The sequence below is a fragment of the Chrysemys picta genome, chromosome 16 (genome assembly GCF_011386835.1).
Source record: "Chrysemys picta bellii isolate R12L10 chromosome 16, ASM1138683v2, whole genome shotgun sequence".
NCBI classification, from domain to species: Eukaryota; Metazoa; Chordata; order Testudines; family Emydidae; genus Chrysemys; species Chrysemys picta.
In genome coordinates, this window is record NC_088806.1 from 2,638,821 (window position 1) to 2,663,466 (window position 24,646).

A 24,646-nucleotide genomic window follows, 5' to 3' on the forward strand; every position below is an offset into this window, starting at 1 on the left:
GGGAGCTATGGGGCTGCACAGAGGGGGACATGGGTGGCTATGGGGCTGCACAGAGGGGACATTGGGTGCTATGGGGCTGCACAGAGGGGGACATGGGTGGCTATGGGGCTGCATAGAGGGGACATCGGGAGGGTTATGGAGCTGCACAGAGGGGGACATTTGGGGAGCTATGGGGCTGCACAGAGGGGGACATGGGTGGCTATGGGGCTGCACAGAGGGGGACATGGGTGGCTATGGGGCTGCATAGAGGGGACATCGGGGGGGTTATGGAGCTGCACAGAGGGGGACATTTGGGAGCTATGGGGCTGCACAGAGGGGGCATTTGGGGAGCTATGGGGCTGCACAGAGGGGGCATTTGGGGAGCTATGGGGCTGCACAGAGGGGGACATTTGGGGAGCTATGGGGCTGCACAGAGGGGGACATGGGTGGCTATGGGGCTGCACAGAGGTGACATCTGGGGGGTTATGGGGCTGCACAGAGGGGACATCGGGGGACTATGGGGCTGCACAGAGGGGACATCGGGGGGGTTATGGGATTGCACAGAGGGGACATTGGGTGCTATGGGGCTGCACAGAGGGGACATTGGGGGGCTAGGGGGCTGCACAGAGGGGGCATTTGGGGAGCTATGGGGCTGCACAGAGGGGACATTTGGGGAGCTATGGGGCTGCACAGAGGGGGACATTTGGGGAGCTATGGGGCTGCACAGAGGGGGCATTTGGGGAGCTATGGGGCTGCACAGAGGGGGACATTTGGGGAGCTATGGGGCTGCACAGAGGGGGACATGGGTGGCTATGGGGCTGCATAGAGGGGACATCGGGGGGGTTATGGAGCTGCACAGAGGGGGACATTTGGGGAGCTATGGGGCTGCACAGAGGGGGCATTTGGGGAGCTATGGGGCTGCACAGAGGGGGCATTTGGGGAGCTATGGGGCTGCACAGAGGGGGACATTTGGGGAGCTATGGGGCTGCACAGAGGGGGACATGGGTGGCTATGGGGCTGCACAGAGGTGACATCTGGGGGGTTATGGGGCTGCACAGAGGGGACATCGGGGGACTATGGGGCTGCACAGAGGGGACATCGGGGGGGTTATGGGATTGCACAGAGGGGACATTGGGTGCTATGGGGCTGCACAGAGGGGACATTGGGGGGCTAGGGGGCTGCACAGAGGGGGCATTTGGGGAGCTATGGGGCTGCACAGAGGGGACATTTGGGGAGCTATGGGGCTGCACAGAGGGGGACATTTGGGGAGCTATGGGGCTGCACAGAGGGGGCATTTGGGGAGCTATGGGGCTGCACAGAGGGAGACATTTGGGGAGCTATGGGGCTGCACAGAGGGGGACATGGGTGGCTATGGGGCTGCACAGAGGTGACATCTGGGGGGTTATGAGGCTGCACAGAGGGGACATTTGGGGAGCTATGGGGCTGCACAGAGGGGGCATTTGGGGAGCTATGGGGCTGCACAGAGGAAGCATCGGGGACCTCATGATCCCCTCTAGTGGAAGTTCATCTCCCCTCCCTAGCAGCTGTTTGTCCCACCTGTTCTCAAACACCTCCAGTGTCCAGAGAGGGAGAGCGAATCAGACAGAAAATATCCTGTTGCCGCCCTATCAATCGATGGGATGCTCACGTCTTGAATGCCGTGTGCAGATGTGGCCGCCCCGTCTCCAAAAAGATCGATTGGGATTGGAAAAGGTTCAGAAAAGGGCAACAAAAATGATTCGGGGTCTGGAACGGCTGCCGTGTGAGGAGAGATTAATCAGACTGGGACTTTTCAGCTTGGAAAAGAGATGGCGAAGGGGGGATAGACAGAGGTTTATAAAATCATGACGGGTGTGGAGAAAGTAAATAAGGATGTGTTATTTACTCCTCATAACACAAGAACTAGGGGTCACCCAATGAAATGAATAGGCAGCAGGTTTAAAACAAACACAAGGAAGTAGCTCATCACACAACGCACAGTCAACCTAGGGAACGCCTCACCTGAGGATGTTGTGAAGGCCAAGATGAGAACAGGGTTCAAAAAAGAACTAGAGAAGTTCATGGAGGACATCAATGGCCATTAGCCAGGCTGGGCAGGGATGGTGTCCCTAGCCTCTGTTTGCTAGAAGCTGGGAATGGGTGACAGGGGATGGATCACTTGATTCCCTGTTCTGTTCATTCCCTCTGGGACACCTGGCATTGGCCGGTGTCGGAAGACAGGACCCTGGGCTAGACGGACCTTTGGTCTGACCGAGTCCGGCCGTTCTTAATAGCTGGTCACTTCTGTGAAGTGAAAAGAAGAACAGGAGTACTTGTGGCACCTTAGAGACTAACAAATTTATTAGAGCATAAGCTTTCGTGGACTACAGCCCACTTCTTCGGATGCATATAGAATGGAACATATATTGAGGAGATATATATACACACATACAGAGAGCATAAACAGGTGGGAGTTGTCTTACCAACTCTGAGAGGCCAATTAATTAAGAGAAAAAAAAAACTTTTGAAGTGGTAATCAAGCTAGCCCAGTACAGACAGTTAAGAAGTGTGAGAATACTTACAAGGGGAGATAGATTCAATGTTTGTAATGGCTCAGCCATTCCCAGTCCTTATTCAATCCTGAGTTGATTGTGTCTAGTTTGCATATCAATTCCAGCTCAGCAGTCTCTCTTTGGAGTCTGTTTTTGAAGTTTTTCTGTTGTAAGATAGCCACCCGCAGGTCTGTCACTGAATGACCAGACAGGTTAAAGTGTTCTCCCACTGGTTTTTGAGTATTTTGATTCCTGATGTCAGATTTGTGTCCATTAATTCTTTTGCGTAGAGACTGTCCGGTTTGGCCAATGTACATGGCAGAGGGGCATTGCTGGCACATGATGGCATATATCACATTGGTAGATGTGCAGGTGAACGAGATGTGCAGGCTGTCTGTACTGGGCTAGCTTGATTACCACTTCAAAAGTTTTTTTTTTCTCTTAATTAATTGGCCTCTCAGAGTTGGTAAGACAACTCCCACCTGTTTATGCTCTCTGTATGTGTGTATATATATCTCCTCAATATATGTTCCATTCTATATGCATCCGAAGAAGTGGGCTGTAGTCCACGAAAGCTTATGCTCTAATGAATTTGTTAGTCTCTAAGGTGCCACAAGTACTCCTGTTCTTCTTTTTGCGGATACAGACTAACACGGCTGTTACTCTGAAATCTGTGAAGTGAAAGTCAGGTGTGGTAGATGTGACGCTTTGGAGAACGATGGAATACTCCACGCCGATTGTATCGACTTTATAAATCGTCTGAGACTCTTCGTGAGCTACGGGTTGTGTTTCCTGTACTCAGAGCAGAAGGGAGAAACACCGGAGAAGTAATTAACGCAAATCCCCAAGGCACCCAACGAGTCTGGGGACGTTTGCATAGACCGGTTTAACTGGTCCGAGAGGCCCAGGAGACAAAGAACTTGTGCCGGTAGACCAGCCAGGAGGGTGGCCACCGGCGCGTCTGACGTTGGTGATAAACCGGGGAGGGTTCAGAGAAGAGCTACTGGAACGATTCAAAGATTTGAAAATGTGGCTTTGATTGAGAGATGGGTTTAGCTTCACAGAGAGAAGGTGAAGGGCTGATTTGACCCGGTCTACAGGGGGGAACGGAGATTTGATTTAGACTCTTCCATCTAACAAAAGCCAAGGGCCGGATATTGAAGCTAGACAGGTTCAGACAGGCAATCAGGCATCCAATTTTTTTTTAACCAGAGGTCATCGTTAATTACTCTTAAAAAAATTGCACGTTCTTTCCCATCTGAATTGGTCTAGCTTCATCTTCCAGCCGTTGGATGATGTTAGACCTTCCTCTGCTAGCCTGGCCTATCCAGGGCCGTGATCAAGCATTGGCCTGCTAAACCCAGGGTTGTGAGTTCAATCCTTGAGGGGGCCATTTAGGGATTTGGGGCAAAAATATGTCTGGGGATTGGTCCTGCTTTGAGCAGGGGGTTGGACTAGATACCTCCTGAGGTCCCTTCCAACCCTTAAATTCTAATTCTATCAAGTGTCTTGATGTTGTTGATCTTTTGGCCTCGAGATGAAAACCTTGTCTGTGTCTCTGGGACCTTGAAGTAAAAATATTGTCTACGTTAGATCTATAGACAGGGATCCAGTCACCCCTTGGCCGTCTCTTTGTGACACTACATGGATCAGGCTCCTGGATCGGATCGCCGTAAACCGGGTTTTCTAATCCTGGGGTATTTCTCCTGGCTCGTGTGGCCCGGGGAAATGCCAAGGTCCGGGCAGGCTGCAAAAGGGAGATCAGATGCTCCCCCAAACTGGTGGTTAACACTGAAGTTAGACTCCGCAACCAGGCACAGACTGTGCTCCTGGTCCCCGATGCTGGTTATCGAGAAGCCAAAAAAAAGAAATCCCACAGCCCCCTTTATTGCACTCGAGTTCTCTGGCTCCCAGTCAGCACCTAGGTCCAGTGCAGTGAGAAGTTACTTAAAACCTCTTCTCATTTTACAAATATGTTCTTCTGACCCCAAAAGGGCCAGCCACGTTGGTGGATCCATCAGGTGGCTCTCCAGGCTCCTTTCCATGGGTGCGTTGTCCCACTGATGACCCTTGACGGGCCATCGGCCAGGTCAGGCGGTGCTGGGGGCAATCGGTCTGGGGGCGCAGGGCCGGCTTTAGCAAGAGCGGGGCCCGATTCCTGGGGGCGGGGCTTGCAGCAAGCCCTGCCCCCAGGAATCGAGCCGCGCTTCAGCCAGGGTTGCCGGGCTTGGGTCCGACCCGGAGCCGCGCCGCGGGGACCGGGCCGGGCCGGAGCCGACCAACCCGAGCCACGGGGACCAGGCCGGGCCGGAGCCGACCCGAGCCGAGCCGCGGGGACTGGGCCGTGCCGGAGCCGACCCGAGCCGCGTCGCGGGGGGCCGTGCCGGAGCCGTGCCGTGCCGCGGGGGCTGGGCTGGAGCCAACCTGGGCCAGAGCTGCTGGGGCCTGCCTGCTCGGCGGGAACGGGCCGCGCCTCCCCGGAGCCCTTCTCGTGCCCTCACCACCCCAGCTTACCTGGTGCTGCCGGCCCGCCCCTGCTTCTTTTCAGACTTCCCGCGAATCTCTGATTCGCGGGAAGCAGGGGAGGGGGCGGAGCGTTCAGGGGAGGGGAGGAGGGGGAAGTGAGCTGAGGGCGGGGTGGAGAGCTGCAGCGCGGGGCCCTCTTGGCGCGGGGCCCAATTCAGCCGAATCGGCTGAATCGGCCTAAAGCCGGCCCTGTGGGGGCGGCACCCACAGCGGCACCCAGGGAGCAAGTCACCCCTTGGGCGTCTCTTGGCGACGCTACACGGATTGGGCTCCTTGGTGGGGTCACCCTAAGCCGGGTTTTTGCACGGCTCATCTCTGGCTCTCTTCCAATGGGTCACCCTCCTCCTTGAATCGTGAGGGGATCGGGCAGCCAAACCCGGAGGTCACGGGACCTCTCCGCTCTGACCCGCCATCCCCTTTTCGGTCGGTCAAGTAGGTCAGGCATAGGCGCTGAGTTTTACTTCCCCCCAGGGGTGCTCTGCCCTGAGGCCCCCCCCATGCCACCCCTCCCCCGAGCCCTATTCCTCGCTCCGCCCCCAAGACCCCAACCCCCATGCCACCCCCTCCCTCGAGCTCCCTCCCTCGCTCCATCCCCTCCCTCATGCCAACCCTCACTCCGCTCCCCCCAAGGCCCCTCCCTTGCTCCGCCCCCCAAGACCCCAACCCCCATGCCACCCCCTCCCCGAACCCCTTCCCTTGCTCTGCCCCCCAAGACCCCAACCCCCATGCCACCTCATCCCCTGAGCCCCCTCCCTCGATCCACCCCCAAGACCCCAACCCTCTCTCCACCCCCTCCCCCAAAGCCGCTCCCTCACTCCGACCCCCCTCCACCAAGGCCCCTCCCTTGCTCCGTCCCCCTCCCCGCTCCATCCCCCCACACCACCCCTCCCCCGAGCCTCCTCCCTCACTCCAACCCTCGCTTCGCCCCCTCCCCCAAGGCCCCTCCCTCGCTACGTCCCCCTCCTTTGCTCCGCCTCCTCCCCCACTCCACCCCCTCCTTTTCTCCACCCCTTCCCTTGCTCAACCCCCCAACACCCCAACCCTCACTCCGCCCCCTCCCCCAAGGTCCCACTCTTGCTTCGCCTCTTCCCGCCCCCACTCCGCTCCCTCCCCCGAGACCCCAATTAGCTGATTGGGGTGCTGCCAAACAGCTGGGACACCCGCTCTTTTTTTTCCCCATGGGTGCTCCGGAGATGGAGCCCCCGGGGAGCCGGCACCAAGGGTCGCAGTGACCAATCACCTGCCACGAGGCCCTGTTGAAGAAGAAACGCGCTTCCCTGCCCCCCATGGGCCATTACGCCCGCGTCTTTGTGTGACGAAGTGGGAAGTTTCTTAATGTTTTCCCTGAATACTGTGTGGGTGCCTCAGTTTCCCCTATGCAGTTCTTAAGTATCTAGGTGGTGGGATAAGGGGGGATGATTGTTGCAGAGCCCTAGAGGGCCAGTGCGATGGTGTCTGCACAGAGAATGGCCGACACCCTGTCTCCTGGCCACTGATGGCCTGGGCCCCTCCCCGGCAAGGTGCCAACTGAAGGTGTTGGTGAACAAAGAGATCAGGTGGCCTCCTGGCCCAGGAAAGAGACAAAGGCCAGAGGAGGGGCTGGAGAGTTTCACTTTGCAGCTGGCTGGGGAAATGGAGGGAGCCCCAGGGCTGGGGTCTAAGCTCCCTGCCCCCCAAGATGGATCTGACTGAGGGGGTCCTGTTGTCTGTACCTACAAGCCCTGTGTTGGACTGTGTTCCTGTCGTCTAATAAACCTTCTGTGTTACTGGCTGGCTGAGATTCGCGGTGAATCGCAGGAAGTGGGGAGTGCAGGGCCCTGACTCCCCCACACGCCATCCACTTTGCCTCTGGGGATGCCAGGAGCGGCGCAGCCTGGGGGAAAACCCCGGTCTGGAGGGAGAGAGACGCGGAGGGTCCTCTCCGAAGTGCTGGCCAGCGGGGAGGGGGGTCAGGCCGGACTTCCAGGGAGGCCAGTGGAGAGGCGACAGCAGGAAGCCGACTGTAGCGGACGGGCTGGCCCGGGCCCCCCTACCTGCCGCTGGGAAGGGGGCTGAAGTCCCGGGGAACGGGAGAGACGGGTGTGAAGAGCATGGGGCCCGGGACAGAAGCCAGCGGACCGGACGGAGGAATCGGACGTTTGGTTTCGATGGGCTTTGTTGCCCCTGGAAGGGGAAGGGGTGAAGGTGAAGTGGCCGGAGGGGGGAGTCGCGGGGAGGAGGCAGATCACTGCAGGGCCGGAGCACCGAGCTGCTATGCCAGACCTCGCCATGAGGGGAGCACCTGTCATGAGCCAACCCTTGAGCTGGGCTGAAAGTTCCTTCATCAATGATACTTTGCAAAATGTGTGTGTGTGTGTGTGATTCCCCCCTGCTGGAGAGGGAGGGTGTGTGTGTGTGTGTGTGTGATTCCCCCCTGCTGGAGAGGGAGGGTGTGTGTGTGTGTGTGTGTGTGTGTGTGTGTGTGTGTGTGTGTGTGTGATCCCCCTGCTGGAGAGGATCTCTGTGTGTGTGAGTGTGTGTGTGGTGCCCCCTGCTGGAGAGGATCTCTGTGTGTGTGTGTGAGAGAGGGGGGAAATGATTCACCCCTTTTAGCAAAGCATTGGGTTGCAGCTCTTCTGCCTCAGCTCCCTGCGGGACATTTTGGCAGCAGGCCTGACGCCGGGGTAGATGGGCCCATGGTTGTGATGTGAGGAGACAGGGGCTGGGGGGTAGCAGGCTGGGTTGGGGGGGCGCACTGCGGGAGACCAGGGTTCCCGGTTGGAATCATTAATTGCAAACAGATACTGATCGCTGGCGCCGGGGGCCGGTTCGGGAACCAAACCTGCTTCATTCGGCACCGACGCGGCAGAGGCGGAGCACCCAGGCCAAGCTGGGGTCTTAGTACAGGACCGGCTGAGATGCCCGAGAGGGGCTACCCGGGTCCGGGGCTGGGGGTGCAGGGACCACTTGGCCCTCAGCCTGCTGCTCAGAAAGTGTCTCCCGCGGAGCTTCAGCGGGTCACAGCCCCCTTCTGCAGATGGGGAAACTGAGTCACGGAGCCACCACGTGGCTTGAATCCTGTATCGTCCTCTGGGGCACCATCCAAGGCTACTGAGTCCCCTCCCACCCCCCCACCCGCCGTCACTCCCTGGGAATGAGGGAGAAGGAACTGGGAATGAACCAGGAATGAGAGGCGAGCTGCTGCCACTAGGGGGCAGCCCTAGGCCGCAGAATGGGCTGTGGGGTGGTGTTCCGGAGAAATGGATCCGGTGGGGGCGGGGGGTCTGGGGTGGTTCTGGTTTTTCTTGGCCATCGAGTCTGGAAGTTTCTAGCTGATCTGTTTCCTTCTGCCCCCGCCTCCCAGCCATGCAGTAATGCAGGAAATTGGGAGGAAGGGGGGGGGGGACTGGAGCATGGGAGGGCAGCATGCGTGGGCACACACGAGGAAGGAGATGGGGGGGGGGGGGCGCGCGTGCACGTGATTGTGCCCCGTGTGTTGGCTGTTTGTGTGTGGTGGGGAGGGGTGGGAGGGAGTGTTGTTTGTGGAGCGGGGGGGCGATGTGGGGTTGTTTAGCTGCGTTTTGTCCCGCTGCAAACGGTGGGTGCGTCTTGGAGCTGGGTGAGAGGTCCCCATGTAACTGGCCGCTCCGCCCCAGAGGTGGCCGCATCTCAGCGCCGGGCGAGGGGTCCCTGGGTAACCAGCCGCCCCGCCCCAGAGGTGGCCGCATCTCAGCGCCGGGCGAGGGGTCCCTGGGTAACCAGCCGCCCTGCCCCAGAGGTGGCCGCATCTCAGCGCCGGGCGAGGGGTCCCTGGGTAACTGGCTGCCCCGCCCCAGAGGTGGCCGCATCTCAGCGCCGGGCGAGGGGTACCTGGGTAACCAGCCGCCCTGCCCCAGAGGTGGCCGCATCTCAGCGCCGGGCGAGGGGTCCCTGGGGAACCAGCCGCCCCGCCCCAGAGGTGGCCGCATCTCAGCGCCGGGTGAGGGGTCCCTGGGTAACCGGCCGCCCCGCCCCAGAGGTGGCTGCATCTCAGTGCTGGGCGAGGGGTCCCTGTGTAACCAGGCTGACATAGTCCGAGAAAGCATAGGGACCACGGCAGCAGGCTGGCTACCGGGCTAGATGGGCCCGTCACTCTGACCTGTCTGGACTGCCCTCTCTGCCTTCCTGGCCTTCCCCCGTCTCCCCCTGGCCCACGGCCCGGCTGCCGCCTTGGGGCCGTGACTCACCCCGGCCCTCCGGGTTCACTGGGGTGTGTGTTTCTGTCCGGGCGGGGGGGGCAGGGATGACATCTTCGCACCTGTTTCCTGCTTCAATGACTGTTGCGGAAGGAGCTGGGGGGGCACCCCCATCTCCGCACCCCACCCCGCCCCCTTTGCCGGCTCTGAGGCACAGGAAGGAAATCCGGCCAGCTGGGCTCTGGCCACAGCAGAGAACCGCTGGCTGAGACCGGAGCCCCGCTGAGCCTGGGGGGGTGGAGGATGGGGAGGCACCCCAGCATTAGCCCCCCCCAACTCCTGTGGGGGGGGGCTGTTGGGGGTTGCGAGGGCCTGTGAAGTTGGGGGCTGTGTCTTGGCTGCCTGTGGGTGAGGCAGGGGAAATCTTCTCGGGTGCGGGGCAGTACGGGGGCCAGGACACACAATGTTACCTAGAGGATGCCAGCTCCCATCCAGCCCCAGGGCAGGGACTGGCTGGCTCAGGGGGGCAGGGAATGGGGCACAGGGCCTTTCCCCTGTCCCCCGGTCCCCATCCCCTCCAGAAGTGAACCTCATCACAGATCAAGGAGTGCAATTGTCTACACCTGCTGTGCAGGGGGGACCTGGATTAATAATCGAAGGTGCCTGATTTTGTGTTAAAGGTGTAGGACTCCTGGGTTCTCTCCCTGGCTCTATGAGGGGAGCGGGGGCTGGTGGGTCAGAGCAGGGGGGCTGGGAGCCAGGACTCCTGGGTTCTCTCCCCGGCTCTGGGAGGTGAGTGGGGGCGCTGGGAGCCAGGACTCCTGGGTTCTCTCCCCGGCTCTGGGAGGGGAGTGGGGGCTGGTGGGTTAGAGCGGGGGGGCTGGGAGCCAGGACTCCTGGGTTCTCTCCCTGGCTCTGGGAGGGGAGTGGGGGCTGGTGTCTGATTCCGAATTCACCACGGGGTTGCTGAATGCAGCCCTGCCCCCACTTGCAGTTCGGGGGGGTGACTCTGGCTTGACCCCAGGGAGCCTTGATCCGAATTGAGACCCCCATTCCTGCCCCCCCATCCCCACCCCCACGCTCTGCAGGAAGCTCCGAGCTCAGGCAGTGACGCTGTGCAGGGACCCTGGCAGGACACAGCTGCCCGGGGTCCATTGTTAGGGCAGGAAGCTGGGATGGGGCGTGTCTGTGGGCCCCCCCTGGCCCTCTTCAGTGAGCACAGACAGCAGGACAGGGGGCCCGGACGCCTGGGTTCTCTCCCGGCTCTGGGAGGGGAGTGAGGGCTGGTGGGTTAGAGCAGGGGGGGCTGGGAGCCAGGACTCCTGGGTTCTCTCCCTGGCTCTGGGAGGGGAGTGAGGGCTGGTGGGTTAGAGCAGGGGGGGCTGGGAGCCAGGACTCCTGGGTTCCATCCCAAAGAGCTTATGGGTGAGTTCTTTTCCAGCTAAGAAAAGTGGGGTGGGGGTGACACCCCCATTCTCTTTGTCGGGCTGCAGTACTTCAGCTGCTTCGTGGGGCTCTGTGTCTGCCCAGCACCCCGCTTGTCCGCTCTGAGGGAACTGGCCTCCCCCAGGCCAGCCCAGCACAACCCCTGGGGCTCTTTAGCTTCTCTCCCACCCCAGAGGAAGACGCAGGAGCTTTGCAGGCTGTGGATTTCCAGGGGCAGAGGGTGGGTGGAGAGAAAAGAGGGACTGGCCCAAGGGTAAACAATGAGTTTGCAGCAGATCGGGGGAGAGAACCCAGGAGTCCTGGATCCCAGCCCCCCTGCTCTAACCACCAGGCCCCGCTCCCCTCCCAGAGCCGGGGAGAGAACCCAGGAGTCCTGGCTCCCAGCCCCCCCTGCTCTAACCACCAGACCCCACTCCCCTCCCAGAGCCGGGGAGAGAACCAAGGAGTCCTGGCTCCCAGCCCCCCCTGCTCTAACCACCAGGCCCCATTCCCCTTCCAGAGCCAGGGAGAGAACCCAGGAGTCCTGGCTCCCAGCCCCCCCTGCTCTAACCACCAGGCCCCATTCCCCTTCCAGAGCCAGGGAGAGAACCCAGGAGTCCTGGCTCCCAGCCCCCCTGCTCTAACCCACCAGACCCCACTGCCCTCCCAGAGCCAGGGAGAGAACCCAGGAGTCCTGGCTCCCAGTCCCCCCCTGCTCTAACCCACCAGACCCCACTGCCCTGCGAGAGTCAAATGGTAAAACTAAAGACTGGATCCCGGAAGAACTGGTCATCCAGTCCCCGCAAGGGACACTGGATTGAGGTAGCTGGGTGGGATCTGTTGTGGGCATTTGTGTCTGAGTGAGGACTTTCTTTCCTTTCCTCTTCTTCCCCCACCCCCAGAGGTGGCTGCATCTCAGTGCTGGGAGCATTGGCCCCAGGGCGGCGCTAGGGGGCGCTGTGGGGTAGGGAGTGGGGCAGGGGGGGCTCAGCAGGGGGCACTCTCCCCTGGCAGGGGGCTGGCCCCAGGGTGGCGCTGTGGGGCAGGGAGCGGGGCAGGGGGCTCAGCGGGGGGCGCTCTCCCCTGGCAGGGGGCTGGCCCCAGGGTGGCGCTGTGGGGCAGGGAGCGGGGCAGGGGGCTCAGCGGGGGGCGCTCTCCACAGACAGGCAGGGCCTTGCTAAACAAAATCCACCAGTGCCTCTGTCCAAAACAGCTTTATTGAAAGCAGCCACCGAGCCGCGGGTTGAGGTGCTACAGGGTGTGGGGCCAGAACCAGCTTTTGACAGATACCCCCAAATCCGCTCAAAATACACCCCCAACCCCCGCCCGACCCAAACCCCTCCCCCACCGGACCACTGAGGCGGAGCCGTGACTTGAAAGTACATTTTGTCCCGCAGTGTTCGGTGTCAATATAGAATAGTCCCACCTCTGCAAGTTACCCCCGTTTGCATGTTTCCCAGCAACATATGCTTGTAGCTGGGGGTGGGGCAGGGGGTGGGGCAGGGGGTGTTCAAATCCCAGAAGAACTACGAGGGGGTGGCAGGAGGTTAAATCTGCCACTGCACCTCTCCAGTAGCCAGCACTAGGAATAACTGTTACATTTCCCCTCTAGGGGGCGCCAGCTTCCATCCGGCCCCAGGCCAGGGACTGGCTGGCTCAAAGGAGCAGGGAATGGGGCACGGGGCTGGTCCCCTCTAGGGGGCGCCAGCTTCCATCCGGCCCCAGGCCAGGGACTGGCTGGCTCAAGGGAGCAGGGAATGGGGCACGGGGCCGGTCCCCTCTAGGGGGCGCCGGCTCCATATCCAGCCCCATGACAGGGCGACTGGCCAGCTCAGGGGGTGGGGGATGGGACACGGGGCCTGTCCCCTCTAGGCTGCCCTGTGTATCTACCCAGCGGCAAAGACTACCTTGGTAATGGGAACCGGTCCCATCGTTGGGTGAACCTGTGCGTGATAGAGAGAAGAACTGACCCCGACTAGGTTGGGAGTAGGAGATGGGAGATGTGTGTGTTCCTGGTCCGTCTACAGTCCCGTTGTGTGGATGGTCACCTGATCCCAACCTATCAGGTCTAGACTACTCCTAGGCTAGCCAATCTAAACCACCCAACCTTCTAGACTGGATTAGCCATTCTAGAAAGTGCTAGCCTTCCTAGGCTAGTCATTCTAGATGGTGCTATATGGGTCCAGGCTGCGGTATCCCTGCCTAAGCTATCAATTCTAGATTGGCCGATCTGTTCTAGACTATGCTATCCATTCATATGTCATCAGTTCTAGACTATACTATCCATTCTAGATGGTGCTATATGGTCCAGGCTGCGGCATCCCTTCCTAAGCTATGGTTTCTAGATTTGGGCTATCATTCTAGACTGGGCTGTCCATACCTAGGTTATCAGTACTAGACTGTGCAGTCCTGGGTGGTGTTATCCATTTCTTGTTCATGAATTCTAGACTACGCTTGCCATCCTAGGTTGTACTCTCCATTATAGGCAGCACAGTCTGTTCCAGACAGCACAAACTGTTCAGAGACTATGTGTTCTAGATTGTGTTTTCATTCTAGACAGGTCTTTTCATTCCTAGGCAATCCGTTCTAGGCTGGCATAACCCTTCCCAATCTATTGATTCTCGATTGGGCAATCTGTTCTAGACCACGCAATCCATTCCTATGTCATCAGTTCTAGAATGGACTATCTATTCTAGACTTTACTCTACATTGATTGTAGGTTCCATTATCCATTCTACGCCACACTATCTATTCCTAAAAAAACAACAAGGAGTTGTTTGTGTGGATACAGACTAACACGGCTACCCGCTGATATTTGTATCCATTCCTAGGTTGTTTTAGACTATGCTATTCTAGACTCTCTTTTCCCATTTGTTTTTCCCCCTGGCAATTGGAAGGCAATAAACTTCCCACCTCATTCCAAAACCACAGCTCCCTCCCTTTTCCCCACATACCGTGAAGCACCAGAGGTTCCAGACCTCTTCTGGAGCAGCAAAGACCAGTTGTTGCTGAAGTTTTGAGCTTTATTCTAGGGCCACTGTGATCCCAGATCCCTCTCTTGCCCCAGTAACCTGCTCTGACTTTAATTGTTTTGGGGGAGTAGGGGATGGGGTCTCAGTCCTTGCAACGTATTGCATCAGTTCTTCTGTTCCCCCACCCGTGCCATATATCTTCCACCCTGCAGTATTCCAGATCCAGAGGGATTCCTGATTGAATGATACAGCCCATCAATCAGTTGTGTTCTACACTCATCCAATGACAATCTAGAACCTTAGCTGGGACCAGAGACTCTGCGTCACTCTAGCTTTGGTCTCCAGAACTTGAGCTTTCGGGGTTGGACTAGATGACCTCCTGAGGTCCCTTCCAACCCTGATATTCTATGATTCTATGAAATGCCCAAAGGCCATCTGGCAAAGTGAATATGGAAGGGTTACAGATTAATAATCTAGAACCCCTGCTCCAGAAGCCCTTGAGCTGAGCGGTTCCACAATCTGGAGACAGAGACTCCAAAGAACCTAAAACCCAGGATCTGGTAGACAGGAGGCCTCAGAGGTTCTAGTATCTGGAGAGGTATTATTGAGAAAAAGGCCTGGAAGTCAGGAACCCATAGCCAGACAACCTCAGAGGCAATATGTGATGGGGGCCTGGATCATCTACATTTTAACAATCCAGAACCTCTGCTCCTGAAACCTTTGATTCGAGAGGCTCCAGACTCGGTGGATGGAATATTTAGATTCAGAAAATACAGATTCTGGAACCCAGGATTCCGTAAAGAGAAGACCTCAGAGGATCTGGACTCTGGAGCTGGAATATGTAGACTCCAGAAGAACACAGTCTAGAACCCACAATCCAGTAGACAAGACACCTCAAATGTTCTGGATCCCATGATCCCATATCCAGATAAATGTGGGTGTTCTACACTCAGATGGTGGAACATTTAAATGCTGGATAACATAGCCCTGAACACCGGATACCTTAGGTTCTAGACTCCAACCAGATAATCTCCAGAATGTCCCCAGACTTTAGAATCAAACTCCTTGCTTTGCTACACCTCACGCTTCCAGAGATCTCCAACACATCAAGAACCCTTTTGCAACGGACCTGCCCCAATATGACTCTAGGACCATCTAGAGCGGGCAACTAACTAACACAGGGTCAAGTGGCCGAGCTACAAACGCCTTTTCCATTTGCTCCAAGCACTAACATTGCAAAGCAAATTAAAAGTAACAAAAAATACACCCCTCAACTTGGGGAGTAATTAAAAAAATATAGATAGATACGGGTCAGAAAAAGCCACTGTCAGCAAAAAAATACATTTAATTCTTTAAAGAACCTTTGTGAAAAAGAAAAGACAACACCTTAAACCAGCATCAAGCTGGAGTCACCAGTTGTCCATAGAGACATTGTAGGTAGGGGAAAGCTTAACTGGAGTGACTCTGTATTAAAACTGGTTTAAACAAAACTCTGGAGTCACCAGTTGTCCATAGAGACTTCTAGGGTAGGCTAGATCTTCAGTAAAGACTCTGTAGACAAATGGTGAATCTGGATTTTAGTAAAATCAGAGTCAATCCAGAGTCAATCCACAGAAGTTTAGAGACTGGACAAGAATGTCTTTGAGGTCTTCATGGACAGCTAGTGACTCCTGATTTTGATTAAACTGCTGTCAAACCAGAGACATCCGGTGTCCCTAAAGATGTCCAACCTCGCTGAGAACTTAACTGGAGTGCCTCGGGGTTGACACTAGTGTCACCAAAACTGCAGCGCTACAATGAGCTGGCTAGAGAGACTTCCAGGGTGGTTAAATCAGTCACTCCTCCCAGATTTAGATCGTGATTAGAACTTCACTGAAGTCTAGGCACAACTGGCAACTGCTGATTTCAGTTAAGCCAACATCAAGCCAGCGTCATCAGTTGTCCATGGCGATGTCCAGGGTGGGAGAGAATTCAGAGTGACTCTGGATTGAAACCGGTTTAACCAAATGAGATATTGTCTTCCAGAAGAAAACATAAATCAATTGAAAATTAAGTAGCTAAGACAAGTGGGGGGTGTGGTCTCTCAGGATGCTCTGCCTGCAGAGCTCTGACATCACTTCCTGTGCCACACTTAAAGAACCCAGGACTCCTGGGTTCTCTCCCCAGCTCTGGGAGGGGAGTGGGGGCTGGTGGGTTAGAGCAGGGGGGGCTGGGAGCCAGGACTCCTGGGTTCCCTCCCCAGCTCTGGGAGGGGAGTGGTGTGTTAGTGCAGGGGGGGCTGGGAGCCAGGACTCCTGGGTTCTCTCCCCAGCTCTGGGAGGGGAGTGGTGTGTTAGTGCAGGGGGGGCTGGGAGCCAGGACTCCTGGGTTCCCTCCCCAGCTTGGGGGGGGGGCAGGCAAAATGGCAGACCCACTTTAAAACACAGGGTGCATATACACTCTGTCCACACACACACACGGAGAACTGGGTCCTCTATAGACTAGAGAGACCACCCTCCTGCATCCCATAGCCCCCCCACGTCCCATAGCACCCCAGCCCAGACGCCACAGGACAACACATGCCATGAAAGGGGTTCACGACCAGCGGGCCCCTCCTGACGGGACAGGAATTCCCCCTACCCCGAGACAACGCTCCCTGCTGGCAGGAGCGAAGGTGGCAGCCATGCAGGGTGGGGGAGGAGAGCGGTGTCTCTCTCCTGCCCCCTGATGGGAGGGGGAGGAAGCGCGGTCCCCGTTCAGCAGCGGGCGCCGGACGGGCCGGCCAGCACCGCGTAGCGAATCTTGGTGTTGGTGACGGCCCCGTGCTTCTGCCGCAGGTGCAAGCGCAGCTGGCTCTTGTGCCGGAAGTGCAGGTGGCAGGTCTCGCACTGCGGGGGGGCCACAAGAGAGCAGGGGTCAGCGCCCTGAGCTGGGGGGGGGAGAACCCAGGAGTCCGGGCTCCCAGCCCCCCCCTGCTCTAACCCACCAGCCCCCACTCCCGTCCCAGAGCCGGGGAGAGAACCCAGGAGTCCTGGCTCCCAGACCCCCCCTGTTCTAACCCACCAGCCCCCACTCCCGTCCCAGAGCTGGGGAGAGAACCCAGGAGTCCTGGCTCCCAGCCCCCCCGGTCTAACCCACCAGCCCCCCACTCCCGTCCCAGAGCTGGGGGGGGAGAACCCAGGAGTCCTGGCTCCCAGCCCCCCTGTTCTAACCCACCAGCCCCCACTCCCGTCCCAGAGCCGGGGAGAGAACCCAGGAGTCCTGGCTCCCAGCCCCTCCCTGTTCTAACTACCAGCCCCCACTCCCCTCCCTGAGCAGGGGAGAGAACCCAGGAGTCCTGGCTCCCAGCCCCCCCCTGCTCTAACCCACCAGCCCCCACTCCCTTCCCAGAGCTGAGGAGAGAACCCAGGAGTCCTGGCTCCCAGCCCCCCCCTGCTCTAACCCACCAGCCCCCACTCCCGTCCCAGAGCTGGGCAGAGAACCCAGGAGTCCTGTCCCCCCCTGCTCCCCCCCCACTCACGTGATATGGTTTCTCGCCCGTGTGGATCCGGATGTGGCTCTTGAGTGTCTGTAGGTGCCGGAAGCGGGTCCCGCACGTCTCGCAAGGGTAGGGCTTTTCACCCGTGTGGATCAACACGTGGGCCCGGAGGTGGGCGACCTGCGGGCGGGGGGAGACGGAGAACGTGATCGGATTCCAGGGGGCTGCAGTACCTGGCCTGGCCACTAGGGAGGCCTGCTTCCCATTGGACTCTATGGGAACCAGGGGCTGCAGATCCCACTGTTACCACCATTAGATGTTGGCCCTTATTGATTGCCTGAGTTTCTCTCCCCCCTCCTTGCCCCAAGCCAACCCTTCACAGCCCCCCATCTCTCCACCCAACTCCCACAGAGCCTACCCCATGCCCTCCCGCCCCCCGCCCCCACCTGCACGAAGCTGGAGCCGCAGGTCTCACACTTGTAGGGCTTTTCCCCTGAGTGGATCCGTGAGTGGGTTTTGAGGTTCGCCGGCCGGTTGAACTGGGCCCCGCAGATTCCACAGCGGTACGGCTTCTCACCTGGGGGGTGGGGGGAGAGAGGGGGCAGCTAGGGGGTGGCACAGCCCCCCACCGTTCTCCTGTTCCGCACAGCCTCCCGTCCCCTCCCACTGACCCCTCTCACAATCCCCTGACCCCCTTCCTGTCCCCTCTTTGGCCCCTCCCACCTCCCTTCTGACCCCTCTCCATGAGCCCTCCAACTGCCCCTGACCACTCCCACCTCCCCTGGACCGCTCCCCCTGATCCCTTCCTGACTCCACCCACCTCCCCTTGTTCCTCCCACCTCCCATTGACCCCTCCCCCTGATCGCTTCCTGACTCCACCCACCTCCCCTGTTCCTCCCACCTCCCATTGACCCCTCCCCCTGATCGCTTCCTGACTCCACCCACCTCCCCTGTTCCTCCCACCTCCCATTGACCCCTCCCCCTGATCGCTTTCTGACTCCACCCACCTCCCCTTGTTCCTCCCACCTCCCATTGACCCCTCCCCCTGATCGCTTCCTGACTCCACCCACCTCCCCTTGTTCCTCCCATCTCCCATTGACCCCTCCCCCGATCGCTTCCTGACTCCACCCACCTCCCCTGTTCCTCCCACCTCCCATTGACCCCTCCCCCAATCGCTTCCTGACTCCACCCACCTCCCCTTGTTCCTCCCACCTCCCATTGACCCCTCCCCCTGATCGCTTCCTGACTCCACCCATCTCCCCTGTTCCTCCCACCTCCCATTGACCCCTCCCCCTGATCGCTTCCTGACTCCACCCACCTCCCCTTGTTCCTCCCACCTCCCATTGACCCCTCCCCCTGATCGCTTCCTCACTCCACCCACCTCCCCTGTTCCTCCCACCTCCCACTGACCCCTCCCCCTGATCGCTTCCTGACTCCACCCACCTCCCCTTGTTCCTCCCACCTCCCATTGACCCCTCCCCCTGATCGCTTCCTGACTCCACCCACCTCCCCTGTTCCTCCCACCTCCCATTGACCCCTCCCCCAATCACTTCCTGACTCCACCCACCTCATCTGGTCCCTCCCATTGACCCCTCCCCCTGGTCCCTTCCTGACTCCATCCACCTCACCTGGTCCCTCCCACTTCCCATTGACCCCTCTCACCCCTCCCCACCCCCACCCCTCTCCCAGGTCCCGCCCCTCAGCGCTCCATACCGGTGTGGACGGCGCGGTGGGAGGCCAGGTTGCCCTTGTAGCGAAAGGCTGAGCGGCAGAGCTGGCACTTGAACGGTTTGTTGTCGTGGGGGGCGGCCGCCGGGGCCTGCCCCCCGGCCGCCCCCCCTTCCTCCCCCTCCTCCTCGTCCAGGCCCAGCTCGCAGGCCCCGCAGCCGTATGGCCCTGCACCTGCGGAGGAGGGGTGAGAAGGTTCAGGGCATGGCCCGGGGGGCTCCCCAATACTCAGAGCCCACTCCGCAGCATATGGGGCTGTCTGACCCCCAAACAGAGTGTATGGGACCGGCCCCTCCCCCCACCCCAGATGTGTATGGGACCGGCCCCTCCCCTGCCCCACAGCGCATATGGGACCAGCCCCTCCCTCACCCCACAGCGTGTATGGGACCGGCTCCTCCCTCACCCCACAGTGCGTATGGGACCGGCTCCTCCCTCACCCCACAGTGCGTATCAGACCGGCCCCTCCCTCACCCCACAGCGTGTATGGGACCGGCCCCTCCCCCACCCCACAGTGCGTATCAGACCGGCTCCTCCCCCACCCCACAGCGTGTATGGGACCGGCCCCTACCCCCACAGTGTGTATATGAGACCAGTCCCTCCCCCCCACCCCACAGCGCGTATGGGACCGGCCCCTCCCCCCTCCCAGTGCATGGGCCTGAGCCCCCTTCCTCGCCCCTCACCTGCTGCGGGCTGGGGCGGCCCCTGGGGAAGGCGCTGGGTGCACAGGGGGCACGGTGATGGGGCGGGGGGCGGCCTGCGGGGAGATGGGAAAGGGAGGGGCTTAGCTATCAAGAGGCATAGCTCCTCCCCCCCCTCAGCATATGGAACAAGTGCCTCTCCTCCCCCCACCGGCTCAGCATATGGACCGGGTGCCTCTCCCCCGCAATATATGGGACCTGGCACCCCTCTCAACTGATGTACGGGACCGGGCACCCCTCCCCCACTCAGTGTATGGGACTGGGCGCTCCTCCCCCTCCCAGCGTATATGGGACCAGGTGCCCCTCCCCCGTATATGGGACCGGTCGCCCCTCCCCCCAGCTCAGCAACTCACCCGCAGGGGGCGCTGTCATGCTGGGTCCTGGGGCCGCCCTCGTCTTCCCCGCCACGGCAGACGCCTCGGTCTCCACCGGCCGGGGGCTCGGGAGGGGACAGGGGGCCGGGGGGCTGGGGACCGGCCCCGCCTCCTCCCCCCACCCCCTCCTCCCGCAGGGAGTTCAGGACGATGAACTTGTATTTCTTCCAGTTGCAGGCTTTGGGGTCGGGGACGCAGCCGCTGGACTCGCGGGGGGTGGCGGGGTGCCCCTTGGAGCGCGACGGGCTGTGGGGGGGGCCCCGCTCCCCCCCTGGGGGTGCCCCTCCAGAATCCTTCGCCGGAGGCCTGGCTGGAACCGATCGCAGGGGGGCCCCTGGGCTCGGCCCCTCTGGGTGGAGACCCCCTGCGGGCACCGTCCCACTGGCGTCTGGAGGTCCTTGGAGGGGGTCCTGGGGCTTGGGGTCTGCTGGGGAGGGGAGCGGCTTGGAGTAGAAGCTAGCGCGGTCGTAACTGCAAGAGAGAAGGATGAAATGAAGGGGGGCAGCTACCCACTCCCCCCCTGCTCTGAGCGAGTCCCCGCCCTGGGGCTGGGTGGGAGCCGGCGCCCCCTAGAGGGGACAGGCCCCTGCCCCATTCCACGCCCCCCTGAGCCAGCCAGTCCCTGCCCTGGGGCCGGGTGGGAGCCGGCGCCCCCTAGAGGGGACAGGCCCCTGCCCCGTTCCCCGCCCCCCTGAGCCAGCCAGTCCCCGCCCTGGGGCCGGGTGGGAGCCGGCGCCCCCTAGAGGGGACAGGCCCCTGCCCCATTCCCCGCCCCCCTGAGCCAGCCAGTCCCTGCCCTGGGGCCGGGTGGGAGCCAGCGCCCCCTAGAGGGGCCAGGCCCCTGCCCCATTCCCCCACCCCCCTGAGCCAGCCAGTCCCCGTCCTGGGGCCGGGTGGGAGCCAGCGCCCCCTAGAGGGGCCAGGCCCCTGCCCCATTCCCCGCCCCCTAAGCCAGCCAGTCCCCGCCCTGGGGCGCCCCCTACCTGGCCTGGACGAAGCGGTGACAGGCGTCCACCACGTGCTCCATCTGCAGGTAGGTGGCAGCGCTGAGCAGGGCTGGGACGGAGGCTGGGGTGAGGGGCAGGCGGGAGGTGTACATGAAATCCAGCAGGGCCTGGAAGCCCCCGGGCTGGATGGATCCAGGCAGGGTGATGACACTGACCTCGCTGCCCCCCTGGGCCAGGAAGATGGAGTAGAAGAAGCCACTGGCGGGGGGTGGGGGTGTGGGGGGGGGGAGAAGGGTTAGGGGACTACAACTCCCAGACAGACCACACCTCCCCTGTGGCCACGCCTCCCCGTCCCACAATGGGGCGTGGCCCAGCCTCAGCCTCCCCATGGCCACGCCTCCTCAGCCCCTTCTCCCCCACCCGGATAGGGGCTCAGACTCTGGCCTGGCGCCCCCAGCTGTGGATGCAGATGGGCGTGGCCCCCCCTTGCTGGGTGGTCCCACCAACTTCCAGCCATGTCACTGCCCCCCGCCCCGTGCCCCACACAGACCCGCCCCACGGCCACGATGCAAAGCCCGCCCCCATGAGCCCCTCAGCCATGCCCGCCCCCATGTCCCCACCCAGCTGCGCCCCACCCTTCCCAACTACGCCCCCTACCCGCAGTGCCCCCTCACAGCCGCGCCCACCGCTGCACAGCCACGCCCTCGCTAGCCACGCCCACTCCTTCCCAGCCCCACCCTCTCTAGCCACACAGCCACGCCCCCGCACGTTCCCAGCCCCGCCCTCTCTAGCCACACAGCCACGCCCTCTCTGGCCACGCCCTCACCCGTCCCGGCCACGCCCCTCTAACCACAGACTGATGCCCTCCCTAGCCACGCCCCCAGCCTTCCCAGCCACTCCCGTTCTAGGCACACTCAATCCTTCCCAGCCACGCCCTCTCTAGCCACGCCCTACCCCTTCCCAGCCACGCCCCCACCAGACAGAGCAACACCCTCTCTAGCCACGCCTCCAGCCTTGACCTCCCTGGCCACGCCCACCTCAGCCCAGCAAGCCCACTCCAGCCACGCCCCTCTAGCCCCACAACACCCGTTCACAGCAACGCCCCTCTCTAGCCACGCCCACCCCTTCCCACCCCTGCCCTCTCCGGCCACGCCCCCAGACCTTCCCAGCCCCCCCCCCTCACCTGCAGGCAGCGAGCACGGCCTTGTGGGCCACCAGGGGGCGCCCCCCCACCAGCAGGGTGACGTCGGTCAGGGCGCGGCGGTGCCGGAGCTGGTCCAGGTTGAGCAGCACATCACTGGCGTGACGCGTGAACTCCCGCACGGAGCCCCCCGGACCCCGGGCCCCACCCGAGCTCATCGTGTCTGCAGGCGAGGGGGGGGTTCCCACAGGCCAGGGCCTGGGGGGAGACGTGGTTACTCAAAGGGGAGTCCTGGCTCCCAGCCCCCCCGCTCTAACCCACCACACCCCTTCCAAAGCCGGGGAGAGAACCCAGGAGTCCTGGCTCCCAGCCCCCCCGCTCTAACCCACCAGCCCCCACCCCCCTTCCAAAGCCGGGGAGAGAACCCAGGAGTCCTGGCTCCCAGCCCCCCCGCTCTAACCCACCACACCCCTTCCAAAGCCGGGGAGAGAACCCAGGAGTCCTGGCTCCCAGCCCCCCCGCTCTAACCCACCAGCCCCCACCCCCCTTCCAGAGCCGGGGAGAGAACCCAGGAGTCCTGGCTCCCAGCCCCCTCTGCTCTAACCCTCCAGCCCCTGCTCCCCTGCCAGAGCCTGGTAGAGAACCCAGGAGTCCTGGCTCCCAGCGCCCCCCCTCCTCTAACCCACCAGCCCCCACCCCCCTTCCAAAGCCGGGGAGAGAACCCAGGAGTCCTGGCTCCCTGCCCCCCCTGCTCTAACCCACCAGCCCACTCTCCCCTCCTAGAGCTGGGGAGAGAACCCAGGAGTTCTGGCTCCCAGCACCCCCCCTCCTCTAGCCCACCAGCCCACTCTCCCCTCCCAGAGCCGGGGAGAGAACCCAGGAGTCCTGGCTCCCAGTACCCCCCTCCTCTAGCCCACCAGCCCACTCTCCCCTCCCAGAGCCTGGTAGAGAACCCAGGAGTCCTGGCTCCCAGCCCCCCCCCTCCTCTAACCCACCAGCCCCCACCCCCAGAGCCGGGGAGAGAACCCAGGAGTCCTGGCTCCCAGCCCCCTGCTCCAACCCACTAGCCCCCACTCCCCTCCCAGAGCCGGGGAGAGAATCCAAGTGTCTGGGCAGTGACAGCTCACCCTGACCAGCAGGGACCCTCCGACCTTCCTGCCAGCAGGACTTTCGGGGTGGGGGGTTGGGTGTAAATTCCCAACTGAACCCCCCAGTCCGGAGAACCAGCCTCCAATGGCTGAGCCAGGCTGGGGTCTCTTATAATGTCCTGAGAGAGGGGGTGGGAAGTTCTCTCTCTAGTTCACATCCTTCCGCCCCGGCCCAGCCGCGGGAGGGTTCAAGGGGGGGGAGTATTAATAGACCTTTCAGGAAAAAGGCTGGACAATTTCAAGATCCACAAACAAACCCAGGTCCCAGCCCCCCCGCTCTAACCACTAGACACCACTCCCCTCCCAGAGCCGGGGAGAGAACCCAGGAGTCCTGGCTCCCAGCCCGCCCCCTGCTCTAACCCACCAGCCCCCACTCCCCTCCCAGAGCTGGGGAGAGAACCCAGGAGTCCTGGCTCCTGCCCCCCCCCCCCCACACTCTAACCACTAGACACCACTCCCCTCCCAGAGCCGGGGAGAGAACCCAGAAGTCCTGGCTCCCAGCCCCCCCTGCTCTAACCCACCAGCCCCCACTCCCCTCCCAGAGCCGGGGAGAGAACCCAGGAGTCCTGGCTCCCAGCCCCCCCTGCTCTAACCCACCAGCCCCTACTCCCCTCCCAGAGCCGGGGAGAGAACCCAGGAGTCCTGGCTCTGATCCCCCTGCTCAATTCATCCCACTGCTCTGCTAAGGCACCTTCCCTCTCCTTTGAGATCCAGGAATTGGGGGGGGGGGGGAGGCTGTGGTTTGCAGCAGGGAGGGGTGCAGCTGGGACTGGCCGGTCCCTGAATGAAGTTGCTCTATTTCCTTCTATTGTCCCGGCCTACGCTGGGGAGCCCGGGGTGGCGGGGGCAGGGGCGGGGGGGAGGCAAGGTGGTGGGATTGCGGGGGGAGGAAACTGGATATTTGTTTTGGACCCTCACCCTTAGTGAGACAAGACAAAGATGCATGGAGGGGCAGTGGGACGAGGGGTCCCTGTATAACCAGCCACCCCGCCCCAGAGGTGGCTGCATCTCTGCGCCGGGCGAGGGGTCCCCGGGTAACCAGCCGCCCCGCCCCAGAGGTGGCTGCATCTCAGCACCAGGCGAGGGGTCCCCGGGTAACCAGCCGCCCCGCCCCAGAGGTGGCTGCATCTCAGCGCCGGGCAAGAGGTCCCTGGATAGATTTCTGGACACAAAGTCCATTGTGGTATAGTCACAAATGCAGGAAACTCCCAGTAGTGTGGGGGGGCAGGCGGGGGTGCCCCAGGCAGTGACAGGTCTTAAAGTAGTGTTGGGGGAGGGGAGCTAGAGAATCTGTAGCCAGGGACAGAACCCAGGAGTCCTGGCTCCCATCCCCCCTGTTCTAACCACTAGTCCCCCACTCCCCTCCCAGAGCCAGTGAGAGAACCCAGGAGTCCTGGCTCCCAGCCCCCCCTCCTCCTCCCCTCCCAGAGCTGGGGAGAGAACCCAGGAGTCCTGGCTCCCTGCCCCGCCCCGCATCTAGACCAGTGACCCCTGCTGCCCACAGGTTAATCACTCGGGTGTCGGGATGTGTCGGCACCAGCCTGTGGCCAGCAGGTGGCGATGTCG

General features: G+C 61.2%; 1 protein-coding gene across 1 annotated transcript; it reads right to left on the bottom strand.

The window, feature by feature from the left end:
• Nucleotides 1-11,921: 11,921 nt before the first annotated feature.
• BCL6B (BCL6B transcription repressor) lies at nucleotides 11,922-23,342 on the bottom strand. The gene is made up of 9 exons (XM_065569249.1): nucleotides 23,060-23,342; nucleotides 21,975-22,190; nucleotides 20,828-21,049; nucleotides 19,824-20,315; nucleotides 19,453-19,526; nucleotides 18,758-18,946; nucleotides 17,491-17,621; nucleotides 17,087-17,224; nucleotides 11,922-16,454 (listed from the first exon to the last, which is right to left on the bottom strand). Exons 2-9 carry the CDS (start codon nucleotides 22,148-22,150, stop codon nucleotides 16,323-16,325), a joined length of 1,554 nt encoding a protein of 517 aa, XP_065425321.1. The 5' UTR covers nucleotides 22,151-22,190; nucleotides 23,060-23,342; the 3' UTR covers nucleotides 11,922-16,322.
• Nucleotides 23,343-24,646: the final 1,304 nt, after the last annotated feature.